A 15,967-nucleotide genomic window follows, 5' to 3' on the forward strand; every position below is an offset into this window, starting at 1 on the left:
GGGTGAGAGTGTGGGTGTGGAAGAAGCCCACCCGGCGCACCAGGTTCCGCCCGCAATTGGCCCGCAATAGCTAGAAGTGCAGATCCGACAGTTGCCCGAGCAGTGCATAATCCCCGCAAGCCGATGGGGAGGGAAGGCTGTCAGGCTGTCGTCTTTTTTTCCTCGTTCTTTTCTTTTCTATGCATGTAGAGGAGTTACATACCGCATGGCATGGCATGGCATTGCATGAATACGATGGACATCGGGATGTGTGTATGGGCACCTTTTGCTCGGGGGAGGGGAGGCTAACACGTCGAAGGCAGATATGCATACGGTACGGTGTCCCCCTGCATCAAGGGATGCCGTGTGATCGCTGGGGCTGGATGAGGTGTTGGGGAACACAGTACTCTACTCACTTCAAACACTCGACAGGTTTCGGAGCTGCACCGTGGAGGGGAGATGTCGATGAGGTTGCACGAGTCACTCACCCTCTGCCCGAAGACTAAGGGCGGGCAGACAGGTGGGCGGGCGGGAGGGGGGCTTTGATGCTGAGATGCTGAGATGCTCCACATTCGAGGCACAGTGTGGCAGCTTCTGGAATATCATTTTGATCGGGCTGATATGCCGAGAATGTCCCTATCCTTTGCCGATCTCCTCCTCCTCCGCCAAGTATGTACCTTTCCTTTCCCGATCTCCTCCTCCCCCTCCCCCTCCCCCTCCCCCTCCCCCTCCTTTCCCTTCCCGTTCCTTTTTCTGCGGAAACTCTGGCGAGTGTTCTACAGAGAGTCACCCCGCCACTCAGGGGAGGAGGGGGGAGGGTGGGATTTCTGCCAGCTGCTCTCCTCCCTCCCCTCCCCCTACATTGAGCACGAATACGCACTGCACAGAGATCATCAAGATTCCGGTCTCAGACAATCGGGATTTGTCACTTACCAAGCATCTCCCAGCAGAGAGGCTAGCTAACGACTACGCCGCGAACGCACGCCACTGGCTTCAGATGTGCTGGATCCAGCCAGGCCATTCCCCAATGATTCACCTCTAATCTTCTGGACGCGCGCCGTCGTTTCTCTCGGTGGCTCGGCGCGAGCCGGATTTACCGGGCGGGAGAGTACGGTAAGGTCAAGCTTGGGTCGGCGCACCGTAGAGGTTAGTTGGATATGATAGATACCCAGTTCACCTAACCAACTCTCTCCCCACTCCACGGTAACCACTCTGCTCTAGAGTACTCTCCTCCCGGCCCTCCAAGCGTGATGGCAGTAGCAGCACTAGGATGATTCGGCCTCACTAGAGCAGCCCTTGGCATCTAGGCTATATCGGTCTGTCGATTGTTCGGTTCTTTTTTGGGCGTGCGTGCTGCTGATCGGAAGACACACAGGTTTTATGCGGCCAACACCTTCGAATCGATTCCTTAATCCCCATTAGCCGTGTGCGGTATCTGGAGTACATACAGGACTGCTGCCCGTCTACTGGCGGCTGCCACTCTACTCTGGCTACTAGCCATGTTTTTGATGCGGACGGCCAGCAGCCTGCCAGTAGAGTACCTAGGCAAGTAGGTACCGTAGGTAATCGGTCCGCAGGTAGTCGGCCCGCCAGCCAGCCAGCCAGCCAGCCAGCCATCAGATCTGACGATAAAAACGACCAAGATGGAGTCTCCAGACCACACGTGTATTGCTGCTATCATTTCCTGGTCTCCCTCCACACTCGTTTCCCCCCTCCCCCTCCCCCCCTCCCCCTCCCTCCTCCACCCTCCACCCAATTCCCCTCCCCCAATTCCCCTCCCCCCATCCGATTCAGGGCTCTACAGGGTTCATCTCGACACGACCGGGTCCGGTAAAGTCTCCATGTCAGACACTCACCTCGGCGGCAGCGGGGTAGGGATCAGTTCTGTGGTATGCTAAATAAGTATGCAGCAGACGAGAAGAATTGTGGAAGAAAGACAAGGTGGGTGAAGGGTGAACGAGGGGGCGAGAAGGCGAGAAGCTGCGCAAAACGCCAACAGGAGAGCTCGGTTGCTACCCTAGTGGCTTTCGTCTGCAACCTGCACGGGTCTGCATCCGCCTGCCTTGTATGCCTGGTCCTTCGTCGTATGAGTCGGTGGGATTTGGCCTCTTCTCGTCGACCAGCTTGCCCCCTCCCCATCCATCCATCCATCCTCCGATTGCCTGACCGACGACCCGGGGAATTTTTAGTGGGAACAGCAGGCAACGCCGGTATCACGTATTTGGTCCGTACTATCACTTGCGCCAGTATCGTTGCGGCGAGCGCTGTGACTGCCGGTGCCTGGGAAATATTTGATGATCCGCATGGCTTGGGAAAGAAAAAGGGCCACCCGGCTACTCCCAGCTCGAGACAGGCCTCTCTCTCTCCTCTAGAGTCTAGTCACAGTTAGCCGGCAAGCCTCACAGGAAGGATCGCGGCTACCATCGCTACCACTACCATCTCATATCCATCCACACCCCCCCCCCCCCCCCCCCTCAACGCTCCCCAGCAAGTTTTCCCCTTTCTTTTCGGATTCGCGACTCCTCCGTCGAACTAGGGCCAGCAAGCGGTGTCTACCCTTTGCGTGCATTCGGCAGAAAGAAAAAAAACGCGCACATAAGCATACAGAAACAGGCGGTGCCGAGAGGGCGGAAGGGCGAGAGTGCGAGAGTGCGAAAGGGCGAGAGGTACGGACGGAAACCCCCCCAGGCACCTCGTACCTGGGCCTGCTAGTAGTAGGTGCTTGTGCTGTGCTACTACCACCACCACCTCGTAGTGCTAGGGAACATTGCGCCGCATATCTTGGGAGTGGCTACATCTCAGTTGCGGTCTTGCTGTCTTGTCTCGCTGCTTCCAACTTCTCCATCTTCATCGTCCCTCGTGTTTCCTCGTCGGTCGGTGATCATCAGCCCCGCCTAAACTGTCTGTACCATACCTACCGGGTGCTGCAGTTCCCAGACGTGGTAGGGGAACGTCAGTCACCCAGCAATCGATACCTTGTCCTGCTATTGACATTCTCACCTTCTTTCTTCCTACCCACCACCCTTCACCTCCATACCCCCCCTCTTCTTCTTATCCTTATCCGCCTTCCAGGTGAGTCGTTAGAACGAGGCACAGCAGAAGAAAAAACGGAATTCCAATCGACGGGGCCCGGGCAGGAATAAGGGCCACTTTATACCGTTCAATATCGGTCATGGTGGAGACTCAGATCATCCCAGTCGAAGGCCTGACTACTGGGGGCGGGAGCGGACTCGAGGATGTAAAGCATCCCTCCCCCGCCACAAGCCCCAAACAGCCTTCTGCGGTGTGCACTTCCTCGCTCCCTTCCCAGGATACATCTACCAGTACCACCACCTCTTCTACCACCACCACCACCACTACCACCACTACTACCACTTACTCTTCTGCCACTACAACCTTGGGGGCCAGCGCGAGCTCAAATCGCCGTACACCTAAGAGGCAGCCCTCCGACGCATCACTGTCATCCTCGAGCACAAGTTCTTCAACCACCTCCGGCCCTGCCATGCCCAACATGTTGAGGGAAGGCACTACTCCAACGCAGCGAATAAGTCGGGCGAAGAAGGGCAAGCGAGTCCACGCTTGCAACCATCCGGGCTGCGAGAAGGTCAGTTCTTCCGTCGGGCAAAGCTCTCTCTCTTCGACATCCAACTGACATCTCTCTTTCCCTCCCCCCAAGATCTTCACTCGGGCAGAGCATCTGAGGTGAGGAAACAGTAGCGTCATCCCGGCGTTCGTGAGCTTCAGCTTCGGACAGGCTTCTAACTGCAAATCTTAGACGGCATCAGCTGAACCACAGCACCGAGGTGTTCTACAAATGTGATATGTGTGAGAGGACGTTTGTCCGGCAAGATCTATTGACTCGACATACAGAGCGGCAGTACGGCCCTTTCATCCCCAAAACACACACGGACACAATGTAGCCCCGCTAATACCAGGGGCCAGCGCAACACAAGCCCGGAAGGCCGTCCAGACACTAGCACTAGCACAGCGGCATCGTCAGTTCTCAAGTCATTTTGGCATTAACGCCATCACGGTATTGGCGCCACCACCGCCGCCAGACTATGGCGGGAATGCACACGTTTTTGATGCGAATACTCGACTTCCGAGCCACAGCCAAGATGCGAATATCCTAGGCTCGCACCCTCAACACCAGCAGCAGCAGCACCAACAGCAACAGCAACATTCTTCCTCATCGGGATCAATAGTGGCGAGCTCAATAGCCGGATATGCGCCGAGTTATTCGGCGCCGATTTCAATACCGATCTCACAACCGCCGGATGTTCCGCCAGACTTTTCACCTTCGGATGCGGCGGCGCCGTCGTCCTCGGGACTGCGAGGAGCTCACCTTCCGTTTCACTTGCAGCATAACGAGCCCCAACGGCAATCGGAACAGTACATGATCCCGGGGATATCTCACGGAGAAGCGCTTAGAAGACCTTCGGCACTAATCATGGATCAGCAGCAGCAACAACAGCAGCAACAACAGCAGCAACAGCAGCAACAACAGCAGCACATGTATAACACGGGCGCCCCCCGATCATGGGACGATTACGAATGGCTATTCGAGGCTGGATATCCGGACCAGGTTGTGATGGAGATGAACCAGAATCAGGTGGCGTACTTACATCCGTTGGAAATTCAATATTACGCCACCGTGGGTGAAGGGTCGGCGATCAAAGGTGGTAGCGGGGGAACACCGCCGTTCTACCACCCGCTGGACGACGCAGTACTCTCGCACGTCTTGCTCCTGGTGGGAGACACGCCGAATCTGCACACGGGCAATGTCGGAATGGCAGCAATGCAACGCTATCTTCGGCTTTACTGGACGGATTTCCATCCGCTGTTTCCTCTTCTCCACAGGGCCACCTTTGTTCCGAATGTGCAGATGGTGATGTTGGTGGCAATCGTATTGGCTATCGGAAGCTCCTATGTGGACTCGGAGGCCAGCCATTTTGCTATGGCGGTGTACGATAAAGTGAGAGGGTGGATATTGAACGTAAGGGCCACGGAGCTGGCGATCGATGGGATGGGATCAGGCGCTGATTTTTTTTGGAAAGTCCGAAGAGTTTTCATCACATAGTCCAAGCGTTCTCACGCAGCAGCTCATACTATTGACGGACGTGTTTGGAAAAATGCGGTCGACAAGGTCTCATTTGGAGGGAAGTCAGCTGGACTTCATTCTGTTGAATGTGAGTGGAAGCCGTGGCAGATATAACCGTGGGGAAGGGAAGGGAAGGCGCTGACAAGCACTTCCAGAATCTTCGGAGGAGCCAGAGCCTGAACAGCGACCCGCTACAGAGCATCCGGAGATGCCATCGGTCGGGACAGGAGTTCGATTACGAGGCCGAATGGCAATCGTGGATCGACCTGGAGGCTAAGAAGAGGTTTTACCATCACCGCACTCGCTTTTGTTTAATTCGCATTTAGAGCTAACTTTACTAGGGTTGCGCTTCTCTTTTTCTATTGGGATACCCAGCAAGCGACTCTCTTTGGCAGCGACATGTGCCAGACCATCTTTGACGTACGCATTCAACTTCCTTGCGACGAGTACCTCTGGGGCGCCAATTCACCCAACGAATGGCTCGAGCGGATAGACAGCGCGCAAGACGGCCAAGGCTTCCTGGACACCCTCAAAATCTTCCTGGATGGCCGCCGCGATCCGCCATCGCTTTCACCCTTCAGCACCGTGCTGGTTCTCCACGGCTTGATTGCAGTCGGCTTGGACCTGCAGCGACGGACATCCCCGGTGTCTCTGGACGCAGATGACTCGGCAACGAAGCAAGCCCGGATATCACGCGGGCTCGAAATCTGGCGGGGACAGTTCGAGGCGCTAATGCCACAGGTGCTCGTGCAGAGCTGGTACCAGAAGTTACTACTCATGTTCCATATGTCGCACATCTCGCTGCATACCAACCGGCAGGTGCTGCTCGCGGCGGCCGGCGATCGTCGGTTCTTCCGGCGCAACTCCAACGACTTCTATCGAGCCAAACACGAACTGCAACAGTGGCTCGCATTGCCTTCCGCGCAGCTGGCCACCTGGCACGCCGTGCAGATTCTGCTCAGATACCTCAGCTCGGCGCAGATGTACCAGCAGGACCTCTACGTTACATGGTCGACGTATTTGGCCGCGCTGATCTGCTGGGCGTATGGCCAGAGCGAGGTGCCAGACCAGCAGCAGCAGCAGCAGGACGAGCCCGTGCCGTGGGAGCTGGAGCAGGACATGCGCATCTACTTGCAGCAGATGAACACAGATAACTGGGAGAATCTCGGACACGTGCGGAGACATTACAGGACGAGGACGAAAGGGCTACTGGCCATGGTGGGCGACACGATGAAGATGGCTAGGTGGGGGCTGGTGCAGGAGGGGCTCGAGATCCTGAAGAGACTAAGGGATCAGAAGAGCATTAACGTTTGATTATTTGGATTTGGATTCGGATTGCTGGGCCGCTGGAGCTGGTTACCACATCATCATATCACCATCATCACTACCATCACTATCACAAAGCTCTCTTATATGCTTGCAACATGGCACTTTTTTTATTGATATTTATTCCTTCTGGTTCTTTTTTTTTGGCTTTTGGCTTTTGGGTCTGGGATCTTATCTTATCTTATACTAGGGAATTGGCGTGGCTTTTGGTTAGGTTTTTCTTATGTACGGTGCGGTGCGGTGCGGTGCGGTTTTTCCTTACGGTCTTTCTGGAGTCTCTTCTGGTTCATCTCTTCTTCTTCTTCTGATTCTTTCGAAATTCATTTTATTTTTCGTTTCATCCCGCCGCATGTGCATGCAATCTATCTTTTTTTTTTCCTTCCTTCTTTTTGTTCTCTTGGGCTTTCTTTTTTCCATAGCAGCCTTTCTTTAAGTGTTCAAATATACCGTTTTCTGTTAGTAAATATCATTATCTGGCCGGACTATCTACTTAGCTGGGAGCCTGGGAACGGAAGTGGTGGTGGTGGTGGTGGATGTGGTGGATGTGGTGGATGTGGTGGATGTGGTGGATGTGGTGGATGTGGTGGATGTGGTGGATGTGGTGGATGTGGTCATTGGTGAATGTGGTGGTGGAATTGCTGTCGATGTATGATGTCGATATATAGTACATAAAGTAAGTATCAACTGGAGTCTTTCAAGCATATACAAGGCTGCCGTGGTGAATGAACTGGAGACTTCAATGCAGATGATTCCCCATGAAAGTTTGCAGTAGAGAGGAGTATTTTCCGTCGGGCGGCGTTCGTTTCGGGATCCGATCGAGTTGGTGACCAGAGTGGTGATATTGTTAGCCTGGCGTGCCCTGGGCACCAGCCTTAACTGGGTACCAGGCTGAGCCCCCTGTACATACCAACTACTATTCCGCTATTCCGCGCGCACTTGACGTTGACTTTCAAGTGCAAAGTCAAGTGCAGGAATCGGAGAAACGTATCCGATTCCCTTAGGCCGCTCGGGGTATGAATTAGAGCACAGCCGATCTTCACTTCACTTCACTTTGCTTCACTTCTCACGAACTGCCCTTGGTGACCCCGATCCGCTATGGATATGGCTGCTCAAGGTACGGAGAGGACAAAATCAGCCCTAGTATATAGAGGAGAGTACCTACTTGCCTTACTCTTACTCTTACTCTACCTATGGCATATGCACATCAGAACCTAACATCAGAACCTAACATCGGAGACAATGTATGCCACAAGTATACCACATTTATGTATAATGTATGCCATTAATATGCCGTATGTATGCTATTAGTATGTATGCTATATGCCATTAGCATGTATGCCATATGTATGTATGCCATACATACCGTAAAGTGCACTGCTACTGCGAACCACTTACCAGGGAAGTGAAAACGTGAGCTCTGAAGTGCCTGCGTCACAGCGGCGTCGGTCAGTCGAAAGGATGGGGGCCATGGGATACGCGTCCACCACCGTCCGTCCGCTCGTCCTCGTTCTCGTTCTTCCTCGCTCCACAACCTGCGTCCGCCGCTACCATCGGGTAAACTTTCTCCGGCGTGCGGCGTATGCGGGGGATCTGGTTCGAAAAGAAAAGAAAAGAGAAAGAGGGTATCCATGTGTGATGTGTGTCCCTTCAACTCCTCCTGTCCGTTTTGTCCCGCTCCAACCTGTTAGGATTCTCCTTGATTGGAAGCGCTTTGTTTGGGATGTAAGGGGTTGCTGGACCATCAGGAAGGAAGGCAGGTAGGTAGGATAGACGAGAGAAGGCTCCCCACTCCCCACTTCGTCTTCAGGCGCCTGCCTTGTATGTACTGTACGTGTATCCCTGATTCCCTTATCCCACGTTTTTTTTGCGTTGATTCCTCCGGTGAGCAAACGGAAGGTGGGGCGAGGCTAGGGGCTGCACTCTGGGAGGGGAGGGGAGGGAATAGGAGGGGGGTCATCGGAACAGATGGCCCACGGGCAGTATAATCTTCTTCTTCTTGCAGTAAGTACGTTGCACGAATACCTACTTTCCTACCGGCCATCGGTGTTTCCACCGTCCTTCTCCCAGACGAGACGAGAAGAGACGATGTACTCTACCAGCCAGCCGTAATGAGATGCAAGAATTGGCAGGTGCAATGCTTTCCGTGCATGCATTGTGACCTCGATTCTCTCGATTCTCGGGTGATTGGAGATGACTCGTAACTAGTACCCCTCTTTGACCCTAGATGTCCAGTCCAGTCTACAGCCCACATCCGTTCACGGGACCTGGACGCCCGCTCAACTGTCTGTACATAGCCGTGATGATGTGGGTGACTGAGTGAGTGCCTGAGCTTCTAAAAGGCAAGATACGTTCAAGTCTTTTTTTCCTGAAGAACTGGCTCGGAGTTTTTGGTGGTGGTGGTACCGTAGTAGTGTGCCCTAAATGTTTAGTTGTTGACACTGCACACTGCACCGCATCGAAGCGCGCATGCAAAGTAAGATGCATATGTATGTGTGTGTGGTGTGGAGATGGGTTGTTCGGAAGCTGACGCCGCCTTTCCGCTGCGATAAATGAATATTATCCATCTTCCGGGACGGATCCGGCCTCTGTGCTAGTGGCATAAGACGGTTGGAGTCCAATGAAAGCTTCATTGGGCCAGTGATTACCGGTATAATGGGGTCCGTCCGATAATGATTGGGTAGAAGCTCCTTGGGGGGGAGGGGGGGAACGTATATCTGACTGAGCTCGGGCGGAACGCAATGCAACGCATGTTGCCTCTTCGGCGCAGGAAAACTCGCGAAAATCGTAAGTTAAATGTTGGGCTAGGCGTCCATTAATCTGGGCGGGAGCTGTCGGATATGAACGACGGACCGAAAGGTGCGATGTGGGGCATCTAATCTTCGCTCATGCTATATTGCAATTGTCAATTGTCGAGGTCCTTGTCGTCGTGGCTATAAACCATCCTCGCCAATTATGTTCCATGCAGCCAGTCAGCTGCGAGGAAGCGGGCAAAAATCCAGTCAAATGTGAAGGTGCTATCATCAGAAAGTTGTAGGATGCGCTGCGCCGCATGTTTGCATCTCAAAGCAGGTGACGCTATTCGTTACCATTAACCACGCTGTCGAGATCGCACAGTAACAAGCTTGGGGGCCGGACGATTCAGTTCGCTGCACGGCGGCGGCGGACAACTTCGGATCGGTGATTAGAAAATCGTGACCACGATGAGTGTGATGTATGCGACGCACTCGGCGCGGGTCCATCCGATAAAGCTGCTTACAGTAAGCATGCCCTGACATAACCGAGTGATTTTCATTGGGGTCCATTCGCCCCCAACTGAACCTTCTTTCAGCTTCAAGGACAAAACTCTCTGGTTTCCTTCCAAGAGACACCTCGGCATTAGGGGTAGCGGTTCTGGAGCTCTGTTTTCAGCAACATCGTTATGCCAATATTTGCCAACGGTTTACGGTGGAGGACGCTCATCGTCTAGCTAAATGATCAACGGACTGCCTGTGAGTGAGATGTGGTGTTAGCATACGGAGCATTAAGTTAACAATCAGGACAGGTCCATATCACCCTTCAGCCCTGGCTTTCATGATTGTTTTTTTTTTCGTGCCTCGGATATGTATCTCGCACACAAGGCAACAAGGATGGGTCCCTTTGAAGGGCAGCCCGAGCAACAGAAACCCTCAGCTGGAATGCCCTATTGCCGGTCGGCAACAGGCCTGTGTCAAGAAGTTGATGATACAAGCAAGATTGAGGTCGTGACTCTATCAAAAGTTTGGTGTTCCTCAACCGGTTCATAGTTTCTGGTTCGCATTGCCGAAATCGTGCGAGTCCCGCGAATCACGGTCGAAGTGGGAGGAACCTTTCAGAGGTAAGGGAATCCCATCGATATCGTTGCTATGACATTTGTTAATGTTTCCTAGCAGTTCGCAATTATCGCTCCGTCCATTCCAGAATCCAGACGTTTCCCAGAGTCAGGGAAAGCGTAATGGGGTGGGTGGAGGCGACATCCCCTTTATACCTGAGAGCAGCGCATGCAAGTGTTGTTGCAGAGTCATCCGGAAAGGGCGATTGTTCGACGGAGATCTGGTGCCTTTTCCTTTTCCTTGGCAGCGCCTTCCCAAAGCCATCGTTTCGACACTTTCCTAGCTGAACCCAGATTCCGCACACCATATCCGCATCCATACGCCCTCAAACCTTAATCAGGCGAAGACGCAACAGCGGCTGTCCTTGCTTTCCAACCAGCATCAGGGTTTCGTCTGCTGCGGCATTCCCGCCCGCCCGCATCCCTCCCCCGGCTGGGTTATGGGATCCAGGTGCTTATCGGCTGTCGTTATGGGTGAGCCCGATGGCTCGGTAGTCGGTGACTTCCGTTAGCGGACAATCCGGGAGGCGCTCGCTCCAGCGGGCTGCAAGGAAGGAGAAAATAGAAGGTCCCCATGTGGGTGTCCAGTAGTCACCGGCGCTGTCTGGGTGTGCACGGTCGATCCATCAACAAGCGGTCCTGGGACAGTTGTGAAATACCGCGGGAAGCGTCGTCTGTCCTTGCACGAAGGAGAGATGGGGACGTGGGTGAGTGGATGGTGTTATAACTCAGAGTTTACTGGAAACCGGAACCCCTTGGCAGCCGACCAGCGACAGCGACAGCGACTCAGATCCCTCACAGCCGCGGGATGAACAGCAGTGCAAGGGCCTTTTCGCTATTGTTTCCGCCCGTTTCTGAGCGGGCTTGTTACTCCACATAGGCTATCTGGCCCGGCCTTCCGTGTCTAATCTCCTGACGAATTCCTGCCGACAAGGATGTCGGAGATGGATACTGAGTGGAGAACTTGCCCTGGGTGCGAGAAGTGATATCGATGCAATGCAGCTCGCTGGACGGAAAGGTTACTGGTTTCAGGACATGGGAAAGGGTATGTATGATCCAGAAGATTGGTAGGCAGCCGGATGCAGTTAATCGCGGCTGTAGGGAAGGTTCTCCTGTCATGGCCGGGTGATCTGCAGGAACGGATGAGGAAGGAATTGATGAAGGCATGCGTGGCGAGAGTGGAGACGTGGAGGCCGTTCAGTATATGACGGGCGTACTATCTGCTTGGGGAATTTCGAATGCAGGAACTGGTCCGAGAAAGCGGCAGTCGATAGTGCTCTATGCTTGGTCCCGAGAAACGGAACACCCATGGTCTTTCCCCCGCCCACCACCCCCCTGGAGTCCCTACAGCGGTCCTACTCTACAATCCCCAGCAGGAACCGGAGACGCCGAAAACGTCTCTTAATTACGATAAATACCGCTGCTCGCAGTGCAGTACCTTGTTCTAGAGGGACCTCTCTTCCACCCTCCGATTGGAAACCCTCCGATCAACTTGCATCGGTCTCCGTGGAACATCACCAGCCAACTACGAACCGCCGGTTTTAAATACGTCGGTACCGGTATCCGTATGTAGGCTGCCTTAGCCTCCGCTCGGCTATGCCACGAGCCGCTCCCCACACAAAACCCCCGGAATTCCGAGAAACCCCCGCTTCGGCCCGTCCCTCCTTTAGCATATGGGTATATAATTACGCCATCTCTCCAAACCCGCAGCTGAAACATCCCATCCTCCCCGCCCTCAACCCACTACACACAAGAGCCCCCATGTCGACCGACGCCGCCATAACGCCCGACGCGCGCGAGCGCCTGCGCATTCAGTTCCAAGCGCGAGTCCGCCCCGCATCCTGGCCACAAGCTCCCCGCTAACCCCCCAGCGTCCAGTCCCGTGGAAGAGCACGGCCGGCTATGGTCCGAACTCTGGGACGAGGGCTCGTTTCTCCCGTGGGACCGTGACGCGCCTAACCCGGCGCTTGTAGACCTGCTGGCAGAGCGTGGGACCGAACTGGGCCTCGGCGAGACCGCCGGGAAGAAGGCGCTTGTGCCCGTACATATACACCCCCGACTTTCCCCACACTATGAGTGTGTACTCACGCTCCGGTTAGGGCTGTGGCAAGGGCTACGATGTTCTCCTGTTCGGATCCTACGGGCTCGCGGCAGCGGGCGTGGATATCTCCGAGAGCGCCGTGAAGATGGCGCAGGCGTGCAGCGAGCAGGCGTTGAAGGAGAAGCCGATCTCCGGCGCGGCCGCGTTCGTGACTGCCGACTTCTTCAAGGACGAGTTCGTCAAAGAGCTGCACGCTGAGGAAGGCTTCGATTTCGTCTACGACTACACCGTAGGTTGAGCCTGTGCGTGGTGGCAGCACTGAACTGACGGCAGATCCCAGTTTCTCTGCGCCCTCCCCCCGGATCTGAGGACTTCCTGGGCGAAACGCATGCACGAGCTGGTGAAGAAGGGGTCGGGCTATCTCATCTGTATTGAGTTTCCACTCTACAAGGGGATCGAGACGGGTGGGCCACCGTGGGGTCTCACCAATGCTGTCTACGACGAGCTGTTGGGTCTTGGGTTCGAGAAGCTGATCCATTACATGCCCGAGCGTACACACGAGGTTGGAAAGGGCACGGATTATATCACTGTATGGCGCCGCAAGGCCGATTAAGGGACGGACGGACGGATTCACTTGCTCGCCTCGTCATGCGGAGCTGTTCGTGTGCTATATAGAGAGATGTAATTGAACTATCCGACCCGAATTACCCTCCACCTCCAGCACCAGCCCCCTCCGTAAGCGCACCCAACAAGATTTCACGTAGCACCTCACGCTTCTCCTTCTCCCCGCGGATCATGCACGTTGCCGTGGCGATGAGTATGTGCCGCAAGTGCTCTCTCTCCGCCTCATCCGAAAAACACTCTTCAAGGCCCCGCTCGAATACCGTAAGTCTCCCGGCCTTCCTCTCGGCCATTAGGCTGACATATTTTGCGAGTACCACTGTTCGCTCGCCCGACTCTAATGTATCTAGCCGTTCTTCTGCCGTTGACGCAGCATTGCCGGTGTATTCGGCGCCTTCGTCCCCCTCCTTTCCTTCGTCTTCACCATCGCTGTGGGGAAGGTACGCAACCAGCTTCAGATGGTTGTACCGACTCCACTTCCCCCAGTACTTCCTCTCGTCCTTGATCGTTCCCGTGCCCTTCCACCGAAACTCGATATCGCCATATTTGAACCCGTACTCCCTCGTCAGCCACCCATTCCACGACATCTCCAGTCTCGGAACCGATGGGATCAGGGGCGCCGGGAGCTCGAGCGTCTCCGGAGCATCCGGAGCATCGGGCGTGATATCTGAGCAAGAGACAGACTTTCTTAACTGGTTCTGCTGGCGGATATACTCCCGGCCCGATTCGCCGATATAGCCAAAGCTGCGGAGGGGATATCGGGAAGGCAGGACGCCGCGCGGGTCGATGACTCCGGGGGCATTGAGGGATATTTGACCTTCCGTGCGCTCGCGCAACGTTCTGCGATTCTGATTCATCGGCCTGCCGCCTTCACCATCCTCGGCGTCGGCGAAGCCACTATCGACCCGACAGGGTTCCGTCTCGTTGCCCTCCTTCTTCCCCCGCAAAGATGCGGCGCTCCTCGACCGCCACATCCTCCTTCCCTTCTGCCCCTCCTCCTCCGTGGGCACAGCAAAACTCAACTTCCAGCGCCTCCAGAAAAAGCTGTTGTCTACAAGACAAACCACCATCCCCCGTCTGCCGCCGATCCTTAGGGTCTGCGGCGGACAATGCCAGCACACCTTTGGGGTGTGGAGGAAGTACGCCGGCGTCCGGGGATCGGTCTCGGGATCGTCGAGACACACCACGTCTCGGTCCCGGTCCCGCTTTTCCTCCGCCGGCGGCGGCTCGGAGCCACGCCATGGCCATGGCCACCGGATGGACCGCTGCGTTGCTGGCGGCTTTTTGACGATCGTGGCGGCGGGACAGAGTGTGGACAGCGAGTGGTCCGGGACTGTGTGGAAGATTAGGTGGTCCCCGCAGGAGCCCGTGTTGTAGATGTGGTAGGTTGTTGGAAGGCCGAAGGATTCCGGCGAGCTGTGAAGGCTGGTGGGATGGGGAGGAGGGGGGGTAATGGTTACGCTGGGCGTGGAGAGGGTGGAGAGGGCGGGGGACATGGTGGGAGATGGTTGGCGGAATGTTCTGATGTTCGATGGGTAGTTGCCTGTGTGTTCTGATATCCGATAGTTGTCCGAATCATGAATATTCTAATGTTCTGATGTTTGAATGTTCTCAACACTGGAGCACCTGCGCGCTGCAGATTCCCTTATATAATCTTCTAAGCAATTGATCTACACAGAGTACCTACACAACTGTGTGGCGGAGCAGTGTAACAGTGTTCCTGTGTAACTTAGGAAACGAAGCATCCACTGCAGTCCGCCTTATCAAGTGCAGGGATGCTGATGATGGACCTCGTGTGATTCAGAGTTTGGGCTGGCCAATAGGAAGGGCTGGAGACCACGCCGCGGACGGTGATTGTTGATGTCCGGTGCTGGGGGACGGATGCTTACGTTTGTACTTACATAGAGCATATGCCAGGAGTATGAAAGTAGTGTCGTCAAGTCGCTATTACGGTGCCGACGAGGGCGACTTCTTTGGGATTTCCGGACTCCGGACTCCCGTTCGGTGGTTGAGCACGACTTTTGATCTTGGGTACTTTCCAGGCAGGCGACGTTGTGGTAACATACCGTATCGGTTCGCCAGCTGCGTATGTGCAGACCGCCCACCCGGCCCCCGACTCCCGACTCCCGAATACCCCATTGACTCGAGCCCGAGCCCCGGAGCGAGAGCGAGAGAAAATCGATCCATTGCCGCATGCGACCTCACTCGAGTCCGAGTTGAAAAACAATCCAGCTGTTTTTTTGTGAATACGAATACCGAGCGCTGCCATTCTCTAGCGGTACTACGGTCGAATGCAATGATGATTAAACAAACATCAAAAAAAACGAATCTCTCGTGGCGAGCGCTGCATCGGTAAATCATCCGGTTCTGACATGCGATCACGGTACATACGGTGTATAGACCGGTACTCGGCCGATGCACTGTGGTGCCACTACTCTAGCGACCGGCCGGCCAAGACAAGGTTGATACGGTAGCTATCATGCGGAGGCGAAAGTTGAAACACCCCATCGCCGCTGCCAAGCATCACCACCGGCGGCCAGAAACGACGCTTTTCGCTCAATTCACGGGCAGTAGTAGTGGCGTTGGTGGCGTTGGTGGATGGTGATATTGGAAGAGTCACCCAGCGCCGACTCTTGAGTCTTCACCAAGGCTGAACCTCAGCTGGCGCCATTCATGATTCGGCCTGTTCGAATGCCAGATTTTACCCAGTGACAGGCGCCATGGGACCACCACGTCTAACCGTGGCAGAGTTTCACATCGAAGGAGGTCCCAAAGTTAGAACGCGATTCACGCTGAGACCCTGAGAATGTTGGCCCTCGATGGATCGGATCGTGGTGTTGCACCGACCGCCTCAGGTTACATACCTGACACAACTTACAACTTGCCTGCTTGCCGGCGGCCCACCGGTGACCGAGCGACCCAGCGATTGCATTCCTCCCGATTCTCAAACGAGACGTGCGGTAAAATCACATACGGTAAGGCACACTACTTCTTCTTTGTACCTGTACTCAATTGTCTCGATGCATTAGACTTTAAGGTTTATGTAGAGTAC

At 54.8% G+C, this 15,967-nt stretch overlaps 5 protein-coding genes across 5 annotated transcripts; 3 read left to right on the forward strand and 2 right to left on the reverse strand.

Annotated features, from left to right (window-relative positions):
* Positions 1-1,154: 1,154 nt before the first annotated feature.
* Positions 1,155-1,702, reverse strand: BZA05DRAFT_107884 (uncharacterized protein). The gene has a single exon (XM_051478544.1). It carries the CDS (start codon positions 1,594-1,596, stop codon positions 1,288-1,290), a length of 309 nt encoding a protein of 102 aa, XP_051343598.1. The 5' UTR covers positions 1,597-1,702; the 3' UTR covers positions 1,155-1,287.
* Positions 1,703-4,137: 2,435 nt separating this feature from the next.
* On the forward strand, positions 4,138-6,643 carry BZA05DRAFT_107923 (fungal-specific transcription factor domain-containing protein). The gene is made up of 4 exons (XM_051478545.1): positions 4,138-4,975; positions 5,037-5,168; positions 5,236-5,363; positions 5,422-6,643. The coding sequence occupies exons 1-4, from the start codon at positions 4,376-4,378 to the stop codon at positions 6,392-6,394; spliced, it is 1,833 nt and encodes a 610-aa protein (XP_051343599.1). The 5' UTR covers positions 4,138-4,375; the 3' UTR covers positions 6,395-6,643.
* A 1,060-nt stretch (positions 6,644-7,703) lies between these two features.
* Positions 7,704-9,000, forward strand: BZA05DRAFT_385061 (uncharacterized protein). The gene has a single exon (XM_051482372.1). It carries the CDS (start codon positions 7,865-7,867, stop codon positions 8,165-8,167), a length of 303 nt encoding a protein of 100 aa, XP_051343600.1. The 5' UTR covers positions 7,704-7,864; the 3' UTR covers positions 8,168-9,000.
* Positions 9,001-12,014: 3,014 nt separating this feature from the next.
* Positions 12,015-12,907, forward strand: BZA05DRAFT_441148 (S-adenosyl-L-methionine-dependent methyltransferase; the record flags this gene model as incomplete). The annotated part of the gene is made up of 4 exons (XM_051486647.1): positions 12,015-12,067; positions 12,132-12,294; positions 12,353-12,583; positions 12,635-12,907. The coding sequence occupies 4 exons, from the start codon at positions 12,015-12,017 to the stop codon at positions 12,905-12,907; spliced, it is 720 nt and encodes a 239-aa protein (XP_051343601.1).
* Positions 12,908-12,998: 91 nt separating this feature from the next.
* On the reverse strand, positions 12,999-14,411 carry BZA05DRAFT_331067 (uncharacterized protein; the record flags this gene model as incomplete). The annotated part of the gene is made up of 2 exons (XM_051480572.1): positions 12,999-13,732; positions 13,826-14,411. 2 exons carry the CDS (start codon positions 14,409-14,411, stop codon positions 12,999-13,001), a joined length of 1,320 nt encoding a protein of 439 aa, XP_051343602.1.
* Positions 14,412-15,967: the final 1,556 nt, after the last annotated feature.

The sequence above is a fragment of the Tricharina praecox genome (assembly GCF_024521635.1).
Source record: "Tricharina praecox strain CBS 144465 chromosome Unknown BZA05scaffold_2, whole genome shotgun sequence".
NCBI classification, from domain to species: Eukaryota; Fungi; Ascomycota; class Pezizomycetes; order Pezizales; family Pyronemataceae; genus Tricharina; species Tricharina praecox.

What these genes read in the sequence shown, in the direction of transcription:
- BZA05DRAFT_107884 (XM_051478544.1), bottom strand. Translation starts at nt 1,596, where the DNA reads ATGGCTGGCTGGCTGGCTGGCTGGCTGGCGGGCCGACTACCTGCGGAC.
- BZA05DRAFT_107923 (XM_051478545.1), top strand. Translation starts at nt 4,376, where the DNA reads ATGATCCCGGGGATATCTCACGGAGAAGCGCTTAGAAGACCTTCGGCA. An exon ending in TGGACTTCATTCTGTTGAAT is followed by an intron (nt 5,169 to 5,235) that starts GTGAGTGGAAGC and finishes AAGCACTTCCAG; the next exon opens with AATCTTCGGAGGAGCCAGAG. An exon ending in GACCTGGAGGCTAAGAAGAG is followed by an intron (nt 5,364 to 5,421) that starts GTTTTACCATCA and finishes TAACTTTACTAG; the next exon opens with GGTTGCGCTTCTCTTTTTCT.
- BZA05DRAFT_385061 (XM_051482372.1), top strand. Translation starts at nt 7,865, where the DNA reads ATGGGGGCCATGGGATACGCGTCCACCACCGTCCGTCCGCTCGTCCTC.